At 45.9% G+C, this 13,717-nt stretch overlaps 1 protein-coding gene and 1 pseudogene across 1 annotated transcript in view; one reads left to right on the top strand and one right to left on the bottom strand.

Moving 5' to 3' along the window:
• Positions 1-544: 544 nt before the first annotated feature.
• On the bottom strand, positions 545-4,485 carry LOC130042365 (MAP7 domain-containing protein 1-like; annotated as a pseudogene).
• ANXA5 (annexin A5) overlaps positions 3,993-13,717 on the top strand; it is a 29,453-nt gene continuing 19,728 nt past the window's right edge. Inside the window, exons 1-2 of the mRNA XM_056134507.1 lie at positions 3,993-4,122; positions 4,452-4,492. Coding sequence (XP_055990482.1) covers positions 4,484-4,492 — 9 coding nt within the window. The 5' untranslated portion in view covers positions 3,993-4,122; positions 4,452-4,483. The remainder of the gene's footprint in view (positions 4,123-4,451; positions 4,493-13,717) is intronic.

The raw sequence follows: 13,717 nt of genomic DNA on the forward strand, positions 1-13,717 counted from the left end.
GATGAAATGGAACAAGCCCTTATTGTCAGACAAACTCTAAATAGGTAAGGTGCCATGAGGAAGGAGAGCATGTAAGGGGACCCTTCTCCATGTCAAACTGCTGAAGGACAATGACAATTACACAGAAGGACAATAGAATATGAGTTCCAGAAGAAAATGACACTGCAAGACAAGTCATATAAACAAATCTCTCAGGACGATTTGAACAGCTTTCCAGAGGACACAATCATAATGGGTAGATAATTTATGTGAGACAAGGTTAAAGGATTCCTTTATATTTCAATAACTTCCACAAATATAAATACAAATCAAATGTAAACACCCCTGCAAAATCCGAGACTCTTCCTTGACCATTTCTTTGCAGGGCACGTTAACAGACTTGTGGCATTGAGATGTAAAGATTTAATTCTGGTGAGTCTGGACAGGCCAAGGTGAAAACTCTGACTTGGAGACTTAACAGACATTGCTGCCGGGGGGTGGGGGACAACCCCCATTGACACTTCCAGATATGACTGGTAGGACCCACTTTGGTCACTTGCTCACTCTCAGTGGGAGCACTGTGTGTTTGCAATGGTATTCCAGGGGCCTCTGAAGAAAAAGACCCCATTTTTGATCATGGCAGACATTCTCACTTGATAGCAGCTGGGGTAGAGACTAGCTATGGTGAAAGCTTTGGTGAAAGCATTACATTTTGATATGGGTTTCTTTTCTTTATAACTGGTTTTATTTTTTTACCTTCAGTTCTTTCTTTTTCACTTTAGCTTTGCTTCTTTTCTCACAGTAGTTTTCTCCCTCATCTTCACAATCTCCAAAGTCAGAATCACCCTCAGACTCAAAGTCTGGCTCAGAGTCCTCAGATGTATTACCATCACTGCCTTCCAGAAGCATCTTTCTCTGTTGGTCCACAGCTTTAGATGGTGCTTTGTTTTTTCCTTGAACACCATGGAAATAATCTTCTTCAGTACTTTTATTCAGATCTAAATAATCGATGGTTACACTGCAATTAGAGATATGGGAGGACTTAGTCATTATTTCTATTTCACCATTGCCTAGTTTTTTAATGCTTTTTTCCCCCTGAGACTCCTCCACATGAATGGTGACTGTTGAACATTCCTTCATGGACAGAGTGAGGGCAATTTCTAAGTCTCTCTTTAGAGCTTCTAATACAGAGCCATCCTTTTTTTCTTCTTTTTTCAAATTTCCTATTGAGGCATGTCTTCTCTCTGGAGAGTTTTCAGTTTGGGGTTTTATTTCTCCTCTTTTACTTTTGTCCCGAGTTTGTTGTTTAAAGGGGCATTAGCAGCGACAAAGTCATCATCACTGTCAGAGTCATCAAACTGTGAATAATTGATCGACTTCTCATGTCTCTCAGGCTACACTGTGATCCCTTTCAAGGCTGAACAGTTGCAGGTCCCAAGTCCTATTTGGCAGTGTCCTTTCTTTTCCTTTAAAGATGCTCCCATAATGAATTTCCTAAGATTTTGCCTGTCCACGAAGCTCAATTGTTTCTTTAAATCTGAATGTTCATCTATCTGGACAGTTTCTGTTTTGGGAGTTGGGGCACACTTTGTGATTCTCAGGGATTACTTCTGGCTCTGCACTCAGGAATCCCTACTGGTGGTGCTCTGGAGACCATATGGGATGGTGAGAATTGAACCTCGGTTGGCCATGTGCAAGGCAAGTATTCTTAGTGATGTGTTCATGTCTAGTTTTGATTAGGTGATATTGCAAGCTGAGTCATCATCTCCCTAGAAAATCAGCCAGACTGTAAGAATGGGATCACTGAGGCTTTGTCTTTTTTTATTTTTTCTTTTTTGGCCAGACCCAGTGATAATCAGGGGTTACTCCTGGCTCTGCACTCAGGAATTACTTCTGGCAGTGCTTGGGAGACCATATGGGACAACAGGGATTGAACCTGGCAAGGCAAACATCCTACCCACTGTACTGTTGCTCTAGCCCCCACTGAGGTTTTGTCTTATCCTGATATGCTGAGAATAGAAAGTGAGAAAGTGGAGTTCAGGCCATGTGTGGGTAAAGAATCATCTAGGCTAGAGGAAATGCTCTGCTCTCATTGGTCAAGGCAGAGAGGAGAAAAGTATGAGTGACTAGAAAAAGATATCCAGGCCAACTTCACATGCCAGGCCTGCAGAATATCTGTGAGGCTGCTGTTTTGGGTGCTGAAACTCAGAGAGACATTGGATGATGGAGCAAGGCTCCCATGGAGGAGAAAGGCAGGCTCAAAGGGAAGGTGAGGGTTGGGGGACATGTGTGAGGGAGCCTCACATATTTGCATGTTACTTCCCTTTCTAGATGGCCACCTTTGGTGATTCTCTTGGGGCCTGATTAAGCCTGTAGCTCCCATGAGGAAGCAAATGTGGAGTTCTGTATCAAGAACTACCATACTTCTTCATAAAACTTCTCTATTCCCCAAAGCAGGCTATATCTTGTCTGTAGAGCCACAGGTGGACATCCTCCCACACATCTGAGGTCTCTGAAGGCTGGCCTAGCAGTCAAGGGGGATGGCTCTTTGCATGTGGGATCACGACACCATGTGGTCCCCCTAGTACGCCCCTCCTCCAAAAATATCAGACTCGTTGGCAAAAGGTAAAAATGTGATAACATAAGTTCAGAAAGCATCCACATAGACTGATCACTCACACTTAGTTGGGAGAACAGGACTTAAACCCTGATCTAAGAAATGGGGAGGGCATGACATTTTTCAAAGAAATGGAGCAAACACTCCTGAAATTTATATGGAACAATAAGCCCCCACGAATAGCTAAAGCAATTCTTGGGAAAAAGAAAATGGGAGGAATCAACGTCCCTAACTTCAAACTCTACTACAAAGCAGTAATAATTAAAACAGCATGGTACTGGAACAAAGGCAGAGCTGAAGACCGAAGGAACAGGGTTGAATATACTGACATCTCCCCCCATCTGGAGAGTGCTCCCAAACCTTCATTCTAGGTAGTTAAGAGCATGCAACAGTTTCCATCTGTGGAAGGGCAAGATTTTCTCTAGTGTCAGGACCCTCCATTGACAGAACTTCGAATGAAGTGTGAAGTGTGGTGGGTCTCCTCTGAGTTCTTTCACTACATCCTTTGAAAAAATTACTGGTTTTGAGTCATGCCCAGAGGTGCTCTGGGTTGTTTCAGAAGGTTAAGGGGGATTGAAGCATGTGCTCCGCCTTGTAAGTGATCTCATTCTAAAATGTTTTTCTGCTCCGAGTTGTAAGCTGCCGTCCTCTAGCCTTGTAACCCCTGCCCTGGTGCCTCCAACTCCTCAGCGGTCCCAGCAGGGCATGTTCTGTCTTTGCTTTCCTCTCTCATCCTCCCTCTTTCCTCCCTTTCTACTTCTCCCACCTCTTTCATACTCATAAACATTTCATATGGATTACCCGGAATGCCTTTAAATAAAGTCACAGTAAGCTAGTTTTGAGGGCAGAAACCAGGGTGAGGTTTTGGAATATCCTTCACAAGTCACCAAGGAAGTATATGTACATGTCCAGGAAGGAACCACTGCCAGTTAAAAAGCAACGCTCCACAAAGTTAAAAATAAATTTGAGAAATGAGTGTTAACGGAGGTCCTAGTCAAAAGGCCCTCTCCTAGGCGGCAGTGACTGTCTCCGAAAGGTTCCCAGACTGGAGAGGCGACTGACCCACGGCCACGCAGGGCAGGAAATGGTTCCAGTTCCCCTAATCCGAGAACAGGGCAGGTTCCTCACGATTACGAGGCTGACTCGGCCTCACCCTCCTTTCGGGCGGTGCCCCGCGGCCCCGCAGTGCTCGCCGCCTGGGCACCCCTGGCCTTGCGCTGGCAAGGACCACGCACAAGCGCACTCGGACGGTGCCACACCCGGGAGCAGGGCCGGCGGGCGCAGGCGCAGGCGGACGGTGTGTGCAGGCGGGGGCCTCGGAGCGCCGGCACCCGCGTTGCCGGCCGCGGCGCAGGCGCGGGGCGGGGCCGGGGGCGAGGCCCCAGCCGCTCGGGTCCGGCCGGGGGCGGTTCCGCTGCTCCGAGCGGGCTGGGCGCGGCTGAGAGGGTTTGGGCGCATCTCCGCTGCGCGCTCCAGAGCGGTCCAGTTGTGTCTCGTCCTGCCTTGCGCCGCGTCCACGCTCGAAGGTGCGGACCCGTGGCCCCTCGGCAGTGAGCGCCCCCAGGGCTCGTGGTCCCAAGGGACGGGTTCCCCGGGTGGGCGCCGCGGGACGGGTTCCCCGGGGCGGGCTCCCGGGACGGGCTCCCCGGGACGGGCTCCCCGGGACGGGCTCTCCGGGACGGGCTCTCCGGGACGAGTTCCCCGGGGCGGGCTCCCCGGGACGGGCTCCCCGGGACGAGTTCCCCGGGGCGGGCACCCCAGGACGAGTTCCCCGGGGCGGGCTCCCCAGGACGAGCTCCCCGGGACGGGGCAGCGCCGGTCTGGCGCCCCAGCAGCTGTTTCTCTTTTCTTGCAGCCGCACCCCCCTGCCAGCACCAAGCCGTCGCCATGGCCCAGGTAAACCTTGCGAGCTGCGTCTGCATTTGGGCTGGAAGCTGGGCGAGTTCAGGGTAGCGGGAATCTGCTTTGGGACGTGTCCTCCGCGCTCTCCTTTGCGCGTGCCCCGACTGCCCGCTGCAGACGTGGCGGTGGGCGCGTCCCCGGGCCGCGGGCGGGGGCTGCGCTCCGGGACCCTGACTCGCTGAAATGAGAAGCGGAGCCGGGACGGCTCCTCCGGTCCTGTGAGCTAATGCCGAGCTTTGCGTGGAGTTGGGGTTTCCTTGTTCTCCAGATTTCCGTGTTGGATTCGCCGGCCAGGGTGGGCCTTGCGGGTTCCGAGGAACCGGCGCGGGCTGTTTCCACTTGCTCCGCCCGTTTTACCGAAAGGAACTGTGCAGCGTTGGCGCTGATTTCTTTTTCCGGAAGATTAAGCAGGAAAACTGCTTTTCTGAAGAGGTGAACTCGGAGGACGAGTTCTGACTTGAATTCGACTTGAGGCTCTTTCAGAATTGACTGTCAAGATGGTCCCCTCCTTTCTTAACATTTATCAATGCTGAGGAAAGAGAAAGTCTTTTAATTTACACGCAATCTGTGAAAATTAACTGTATTATGTAATCTGTTGCGAACAAAGTTAGTGCTTGACTCCACCCAAGGGTTAAGTTTATGCATTTCGTCAGTCTGGCTTGCTACAGTCAATATCTTTTTTTTTTTTTTAAAGAAAACAAGTGTTCTAACTAAACAGTAACCTCTTTCATTTATTAGTTCATGTTACAAAAATATCAGATTAATCTATTTTCTCCAAGAGCCAGCTCTTGGTTTTTGATCTTTTGGATTGTTCAGATTGACTTGTCAAAATTTAAAAGGTTTCATGGTCTTTTCTAAAAGAAAATGGGAGGATTAAGATAAGTTGTGACTTGATTAAATTCTTACAGTGCTTCTATTCTTTGTTTTCTTTTGCACTAAGAAATACTGCAGCAAACCAGTTCTCATATGACTCTACTGCAAACTTTGGTTTAGGCTCTTTCTCAGATAAAGGATTGTTTTATGTGGAATTAACTTCTTTCCTAAGAATTATTTTTCCTATCTTGATATGCCAGTGTGGTGATGTATATGATGATTGAATAAGCATCAAAGAATACTTTCCTTTATTCTTCCTCGTTTTGCTGCATCTCAAATCTCTTCACTCAGTGGTCTGAAGTTTTCAATCAGTTGCTTTAGTTAACCCAGGATAGCATGAATGACCACACTTTTCCAGTTGTGGATGTTAATAATTTCGAAGAATGAGCGTAGTATAAAAGCAGTTTTTATAGGGGCCAGAGGGATAGTACAGCAGGCTGTGTGCTTTGCATGTGGCTGACATAGGTTTGATCTCCAGTACCCTATTCGATCCCCTTGGTCTTCCCAGGTTTGATCTCCAGCTCGCCATATTGCCCCCCTCCCCCCAATCCCTGACAGGAGTGATCCCTGAGTGCAGAGGCAGAAGTAAGCCCTGAGCAACACTAGGTGTGGTCCCAAAACAAGTAAGTTCTTATCTATATACAACACCTGGAGAATAGTACCTATTTTTTAATATGTGAAATTCTCTAGCAGTATTACAGGATTATTTTCTATAAAAATTACAGTTAGGGTCAGAGAGATAATAATACAATAAGGGTAAGGAGCTTCCCTTGTGTGTAGCTGACTTTGGTTTGATTTCTAGCACCACATGCTGCTCTCTGAGGACCTGCATGAGCGACCCCTGAGTGCACAACCTGTAGTACCCCCTGAGCATTACTGAGTGTGCTCTGAACTCCCCTTCCAGAATCCCCCAACTCATGCTCAGGGATCATGCAAGGCAAGGCAACTACAGCTTGGGGGACCATAGGCAGTGTCAGGCATCATGCAAGGCAAGTGCCCTACTTGCTGTGTTATCCCTGTGCCCAGTAAGTTAAGATTCTTATACTTTAGCATAAGTTCCCTGTTCAGCTGCAGTGAAATCCTCACAGAAAAGAACTAGATAACCCCCAAAAGTCGATAGTAATAAAGCCCTTGCATCTGTTCAATTCTCAAGACCTTGCACAGTCTTTTTAAAATTTTAAATAAAAATAAATTTTTTTTGATTACTGTGAGATAGACCCTTACAAAGCTGTTTATGATCAGATTTTGGTCATACAGTGTTCCAACACCCATCCCTCCACCAGAGTACATTTTCCAGCACCAGTGTCCCAGTTTCCCTCCATTCCCCCCCACCCCCCAGCCTGTCTCTATGGCAGGCACTTCTCTCTCTCTCTCTCTCTCTCTCTCTCTCTCTCTCTCTCTCTCTCTCTCTCTCTCCTTCTCTCTCCCTCTCTCCCTCTCCCTCTCCCTCTCCCTCTCCCTCTCCCCCTTCCTTCCCTCCCTCCCTCTCCTTCTCCCCACCCTCTCTCTTTCTCTCTCTACTTCTGGGCTTTGTGGTTTGCAGTATAGATACTGAAAGGCTATCAGGAACATCCCTCTATCTACTTTCAACACTCAGTTCTTGTCCAGCATGCTCATTCTCATCTGTCATTGTTATGCTCTCTCTTCACCATCCTACCTACCCTCTGCCCTTCACACTTCTGTGGTTGATTCCAATCATTGGCCAGTCCTCCTTGCCCCTGTTTTCCTTGGTCATGGATATTTGCCTTCTACTATATACCCGGTGGGCTGGAGTGATAGCACAGCAGTAGGGTGTTTGCCTTGAGCACAGCCAGCCTGGCCGAGCCAGGTTCGATTTCTTCGCCCCTCTCGGAGAGCCCAGCAAGCTACCGAGAGTATCTCGCGCACACGGCAAAGCCTGGCAAGCTACCCGTGACGTATTCAATATGCCAAACACAGTAACAACAAGTCTCAAAAAATGGAGACGTTGCTGGGCCTGCTTGAGCAAATTGACAGTGTATATACCCTGTACAGTTCTTGAATGACAAGCAAGAGTAGAAGAAAATTTCATTCTGCACATAACATTTTTTCTCATGAAGATTTCAAAAGACAGATTATGAAGACTACGGGAGAGACTAATTCCTTTGTTTTCTGGGACCTCACCTGCCAGTGCTAGAGGAGGAGAGCATGCATGCCTAGGGCTGAATCCGGCTGCCCATATGCAAAGCAAGAATGTGATTTTCTTATCTTATTTCTATGGGACCAATCAGTTCTTACTCTCATGCTTTTTTTTTCCCTTGAGATATCTGGATTTTTCAAATTCAGGGGTACTTTGTGGCCACTGATGTCTTTGAAAACGTTTTACATCATTGTAAAAACAAGGCCAAATTTGTTATTAGGACATAATTTTATGCTAAAGAGATAGTGAGTGCTTTCCCTTTGGTTAGATACCTGGCACTCATGTCCCCCAGCACAGAGCTAGGAGTAGGCCTAGGAGTTGGCTGGGTTTGCCAACAAAAAAAAGAGATAGAATTTTAGGTATTATATTATCTAATATTTTTTTCCTAAACTGCCCATAATAGCTTGCTTGCTTTCCTTTTAATTATTTTGGGCCACACCCAGTGGTGCTCAGGGGTTACTCCTGACTCTGCTCTCAGGAATCATACTTGGCAGCCCAGGACTGCTGGGGATTGGATCTGGGAAGACTGAGTACAAGGCAAGCATCCTATCTCTTGTACTATTATTACTCCAGTTCCTGCTCACTCTCTTGCTTCCTTGCTTGTTTTCTTTCTTTTGTCAGTAAGAAATTTGGATTGGGAGCGCTTAAAATTTTTCTTGAGTACACTCACCAGTTTGCAAGTATTTCATTTTAATAGTGAATAACCAAGTGGTGTACATTTGTATCACTTATCTAAAAGCCAAAGTTCACTGCCAGGATTAGATAGAACAAGAGGAAAGACTCAGTCTACGTAAATGATTTCAATTAACCCTTATATCTTAGATTTTGAGCCTCATCAGGGCAGTGTTTGCCTGCATGTCCAGTAGCTACCAGTGGTTCTCCAGGTACCATGTGATGCTATGGATTGAACACTACCCCCTTGGATGTAAATTGTGTGCCCAGCCCATTGAGTTATTTCTCTGGCTTAAGGCTTAGATTCCCACCCAAATTTGCTTTCAAGATTTCCTTAGCAATAACATATCTTAGGACACATTAAATTTTTTCCTCTTTTCTGCCCCCCCCCCACACTCTCCCCCTGACATTTGAGTTGTTTAAGCGTACAATTTTACCATGGTTATTGGATTAGAAAGTAACATTCTCTATTATGTTAAATTTGGGTATAAGGTAGTTCATGATGTTTACTAAGAATGGCCAAAGGACTTCTGACAATTGCCTGATTTCGTAGTAAATTATTTTTTAATTCATTGGTGTTTAGGCTACGTCCAATGGTGCTCAGGGGTTACTACTGGCTCTGCACTCAGGGGTCACTCCTGTTGGGGCTCAGGGAACCATATGGGATGCTGGGGATTGAACTTGGGTCAGCCATGTGCAAGGCAAGTGCCTTACCTGCTGTAGTAGCTCTCTGGTCCCTTGAGTGGGAATTCTTTCTTTTTTTATTTTCCACACACAGTGATAATAAGGGGTTACTCCTGACTCTGTGCTCTGGACTTACTTCTGATAGTGCTTGGGGAACCATATGAGATGTCGAGGATTGAACCTGAGATGGCCATGTGCAAAGTAAGCGCCCTACCCATTGTTCCATCACTCCTGCCCCTTCAGTGGAATTTATTAAGTAGAGTCCTTATTTATTCTTTGTCTTTTTGCTTAACTTGCTCATAAAGATTTTTCATTCCACTACTTATCTAGAGTCTGAATATTTCATAAGTACTCAGACTTAAAAATTTATTTAAATATTTAAAGAAATGAGCTATGGTACAGTGGGTATGGTACTTGCTTTGCATGTGGCCTCCTCAGATCTGATCCCTGGAACCCCATATGGTTCCCCAAGCACCACCAGAAGTGATCTCTGAGCACAGTAAGGTGTGTCCCAAATACCATTCCTCCCCCACCCACCCCCAAAATTTTAAGTACATTTTTCTGTATTTAGAAGAATCAGGAACTGTCTTCATTCTCTAGATTAGTGATCCATTTAATAGAGTTGAATTAAATTCAGTTTTAGGCTCTCTTGTCTTTGAATTTTTGTTATTGTTTTCGGGTTCCACCAACTAATCCTGGGGGCTACTCTGAGTTCAGTGCTGGGATCAATCCTTATGATGTCAGGACAACATAAGAACCATTAGGATCTCACTGGGGCTCCTTCATGAAAAGCATGTGCTGTTTGACTTTGTTTTTTGGGCCACAGCCAGAAATGCTCAGGGGCTACTCCTGACAATGTTGGAGAACCATAGTCAGTGCTGGGGACCAAACTGGGATTCTCCATATGTAAGATGTGTACCTTAATGTCTGTACATGTACTCTCTTCTGCCTCCATTATTTTTAGGGTGGGGGGTGGTCATACTTGGCTATGTGCAGGGCTTACTCCTACTGTGTTCAGGGGTCACTCCTGGTGGGGATCAGGGACCATATGGGATGCTGGGGATTGAATCCAGGTCAGCCATGTTCCCTACCTTACTCCCGGCTCTGGACTCAGGAATTACTCCTGGCGATGCTCAGGGTACCAAATGGGTTGGCAAGGATTGAACCCAGGTCAGTTGCATGCAAGGCAAGCACCCAACCCACTATCTCTAGCCTTAAAGAATCTCTCTTAAAGAGCTCTTTGGCCCCTTGAACTGACTCAAAACACCAACTTTTGTGAACGCACTTGGTTTTAAGAAATCAAAGGTAGTGGGATAATTAGGTAAGATGAAAAGAAACAGATGGTAAGAAGTATGAAAGGGAAGAAAGTTAGGCAAACTCAGCACTAGTTAGAGTTCAGTGGATGGTCACTTTCTCCAGGGGGAAAGGGTCAGGCTTGAGGTCTTCCCTCTAACCCTGGAATATGTTTGCATCCTCAGTCCTTTGAGCGGTCCTAGCTTTCCGCCCTGAACTTGAATTTACTTTGCAGCTCAGGTAATATCATGTCAAACTGACTTTGTCTTGCTCCTTATGTCTTGCTCCTCTCTTTCCTTTCTTGGTGCTGTATTTTCCTTTCATTTTATTTCACATGACTAGTAATCATGGGAACTGTTATTCCTGGTCTGTTCTGTGCCCTTAGGTTTTAGGCTCTCTTGTTTTTTGATTTTGTGTTGTTGTTTTTGGGTTCCACCCACTGTTGCTGGGGGCTACTCTCAGCTTTTTGGACCAGGTGAAGCAGAGCTCTGCTTTCTTGGTCTGCCCTCCTGCTTCTCCTGTGCCCCGGGCAACTGGTGCACCTCCTGATGAGCATTGTGTGGGATGTTGCCTTGGTGTTGGATTACTACTGATTTAATTGAACCAGGAAACAAATGGAAATACTTTTCTTTCCCTTTCTGCTCTAAGTTAAATGTTTCTCAGGAGATGAATGGGTGTTTTCTTTTCCTTGAACTAGCTATCCATATATTATTCCCATGTCATTGAAAATGTTTTAAAATTATTTATCTTTGTTTTGGGGCCAAACCTCATGGCAGTGTTCAGGGCTTATTCCTAGCTCTGCCTTCAGGGATCATTTCAGGAGGGGCTCTGTGATCATATGTGATGCTGACTATTGGACTCAGGTTGAGCATGTGGAAGGCAAGCTCCTTACCTACCTGCTGTACTATCCCTCCAGTGGCCCTGGTCGTTAAAATCTTTGATTAGAAGAGGAACCCTTTGGTATCATGGTTTGTTTTTTTGTTTTGTTTTTGCTTAGCTTTATTTATTTGGCATAACTGATCATTTATTTTGTTCCTTATTTCTTATTTAGATACTATGATTTATAATTACAACTGGCCTTTTAGGGTAAATGATATTTTCTATTTAAAGGAATTAAAAGCCAACAGAGAGTTAGAAGATAGGAAATTTTGATAGTGAGAGGGTGCAGAGTGGCTTATGTGTTCCCTAGATTGTGACCCTTGCTAAGTTCTTGGAGGCAGATAGAGGAGGCTGAGCATGAACTAAGGGGGAACAGAGAATTAGCTCGTACTGTGACTGGAATGAACTTGTATAAGGGACAGTGGTTGGACTTGAGGCAGGGCCAGGGAAAAGAAACAGGGAAAACCCTCTTGGGTGAGTCATTGAAAGTCACATTTCCCAGGCCAGAGATTTTGAGTGGGGTTTGGCCCATGTCCAGGCTGAGGCTGTGCCCTGTGATTCATGTCAGACTCATGTCCGGCCCTTGAGTTCCGCTATGTGATTTCTCTTGAAGAATTCCACTCTAGTTATGAGGAATGTGGCTTATGTGAGAGACTTGGCCATTTAAAAAGTATATATATAAACAAATATAAAAGTATATATATAAACAAATATAAAAAATATAAAATTTACTCAAAAATATAAACAGCTATTATTTTCCCCAGAGATTATGAGGATATATCTTTTCTTTCTTTCACTTCATTTCCCCTCAGATTCAGGGGCAAGATAATCTCTTTTTCTGTGTGTATGTGTTGGGAGGGGGGTTGGACGTCAACACCCAGTGGTGATCAGTGCTTATTTCTGAGTCTGCACTCAGGACTCACTTCTGGCATGGCTCTGGAGACCATATGTGTTGCCAGGACTTGAACCTGGGTTGACCTGATACAAGGCAAGTTCCCTGCCCACTGTACTATCTCTCCAACCCCAGATATCTCTTCTCTTGAGGCACCTTCCTTCTGTCTCTGCTCATAACCTATCCTCTGGGGTTAAGGTATCTTCTGGCAGCCTCGTCACTGCTTATTAACTAACCGGATAAAATTTTTTATTTAAAAAAATCGGGGTGAGGTGTTGGGCCACACCTTGGTGGTTCTCAGGGCTTGCTCCTGGCTCTGTGTTCAGGAATCACTCTTAGAGGGGTCCAGGGGACCTTGTGGGGTGTCGTAGATGAAACCCAGTTCAGCCTCATGCAAAATAAGCACCTTATTTGACTGCGGTACTGTCACTTCGGCCCCCTGAATAAAAATTTTAAAATTGGGATCTCAACGACTATGCAGTTCTGTATATGTGCTTTGCTCATGGCCAGACCTGGCAGAGCTACCATTCAGATGGTAGATATCTTTTCCTTCTCTTGTAATTATTTGCTTTCCCCTTACGGCTGTAGGTGATAGCACACAGCCCCAGTCATCCCCTCTACCCCACTACTTCTCACAGGCCTGTCTCCCGTCTAGTTTGGCTGTTGGCTTAATACTTAGGTATCACTCCTGGTGGTCTCAGGACCATATGTGGTGCCAGGGATGGAACCCAGGTCTGTAGCATGCAGGGAAAGTGCCCTACCCATTGTACTTCCCTCCCATCCTGATTCACTTTCGTGGGGGGAGAGGGAGAGGGTTTGGGCCGCACGCAGTGTTTTTCAGGACTTACTCCTGGCTCTGTGCTCGGGGGAATCACTCCTGGCAGTGCTCAGGGGACCGTATGTGGTCCCAGGTGTTGCACCAAATGCAAGGCGTGAGCTCAGCTTCTTGTCTTCCCTCTCAGGTCCATGATGTACTCTTAATTGTTTGACACATTCTTTAAATGTTTCACTCTCACCCAAGAGAAAGAATTTTCCCAGCCCATGCCATTTTTGAAGGACTGTTACTGATCATTCTGCATATGTAATACTTTTAAGAAAAGAATGTCCAACTAGGGGCTGGAGAGACAGTACAGCAAGTAGGGCTTGCCTCCCATGTTGCCAACTGAGGTTAGACTCCTGCCACCATCAAACCTCACTAGGAGTAATTTCTGTGTGCAGAGCCAGGGATAACCCCTGACCATGACCAGGTATGGCCCAAAACAAAAACAAAACAAAACAAAAAAAAATATTTAAAAAAAATGTCTAACTATACAAAACTGCAAGTACCCAATCAGTGTACTCCACATGGTTCAAGCTTTAGAATGAATGAAAGAGAATTTGTTGCTCTGATTCATCTGAACTTTTGATCTTTTTTTTGTTTTTCGTTTTTTTGAATTTGGGCCACTCCAAGCAGTGCTCAGGGTTTATTTCTGGCTCTGTGTTCAGGGATTACTCTTGGCAGTCTCTGGGGACCAAAGTGGTAAGTCCCCTGGAAGGCAAGTAACCTACCCATTCTACTTTTGGTTGGGCCCATTTGTGGTGGCATTTTTTTGTGGGGGGGGACAGGAAGGGGACTTGGATCGGGACAAATCTGGCAGTGCTTAGGGGTTACTCCTGGCTCTGCACTCAAGAATAACGCATGGCAGTACCATGGAGACCTTATGGGATGCTGGGGATTGAACCTTTGTTGGCTTTGTGAAAGCAAGTTCCTTGACCACTGTACTATCTT

Source organism: Sorex fumeus, unplaced genomic scaffold (genome assembly GCF_029834395.1).
Source record: "Sorex fumeus unplaced genomic scaffold, SorFum_2.1 ptg000099l, whole genome shotgun sequence".
NCBI lineage: Eukaryota > Metazoa > Chordata > Mammalia > Eulipotyphla > Soricidae > Sorex > Sorex fumeus.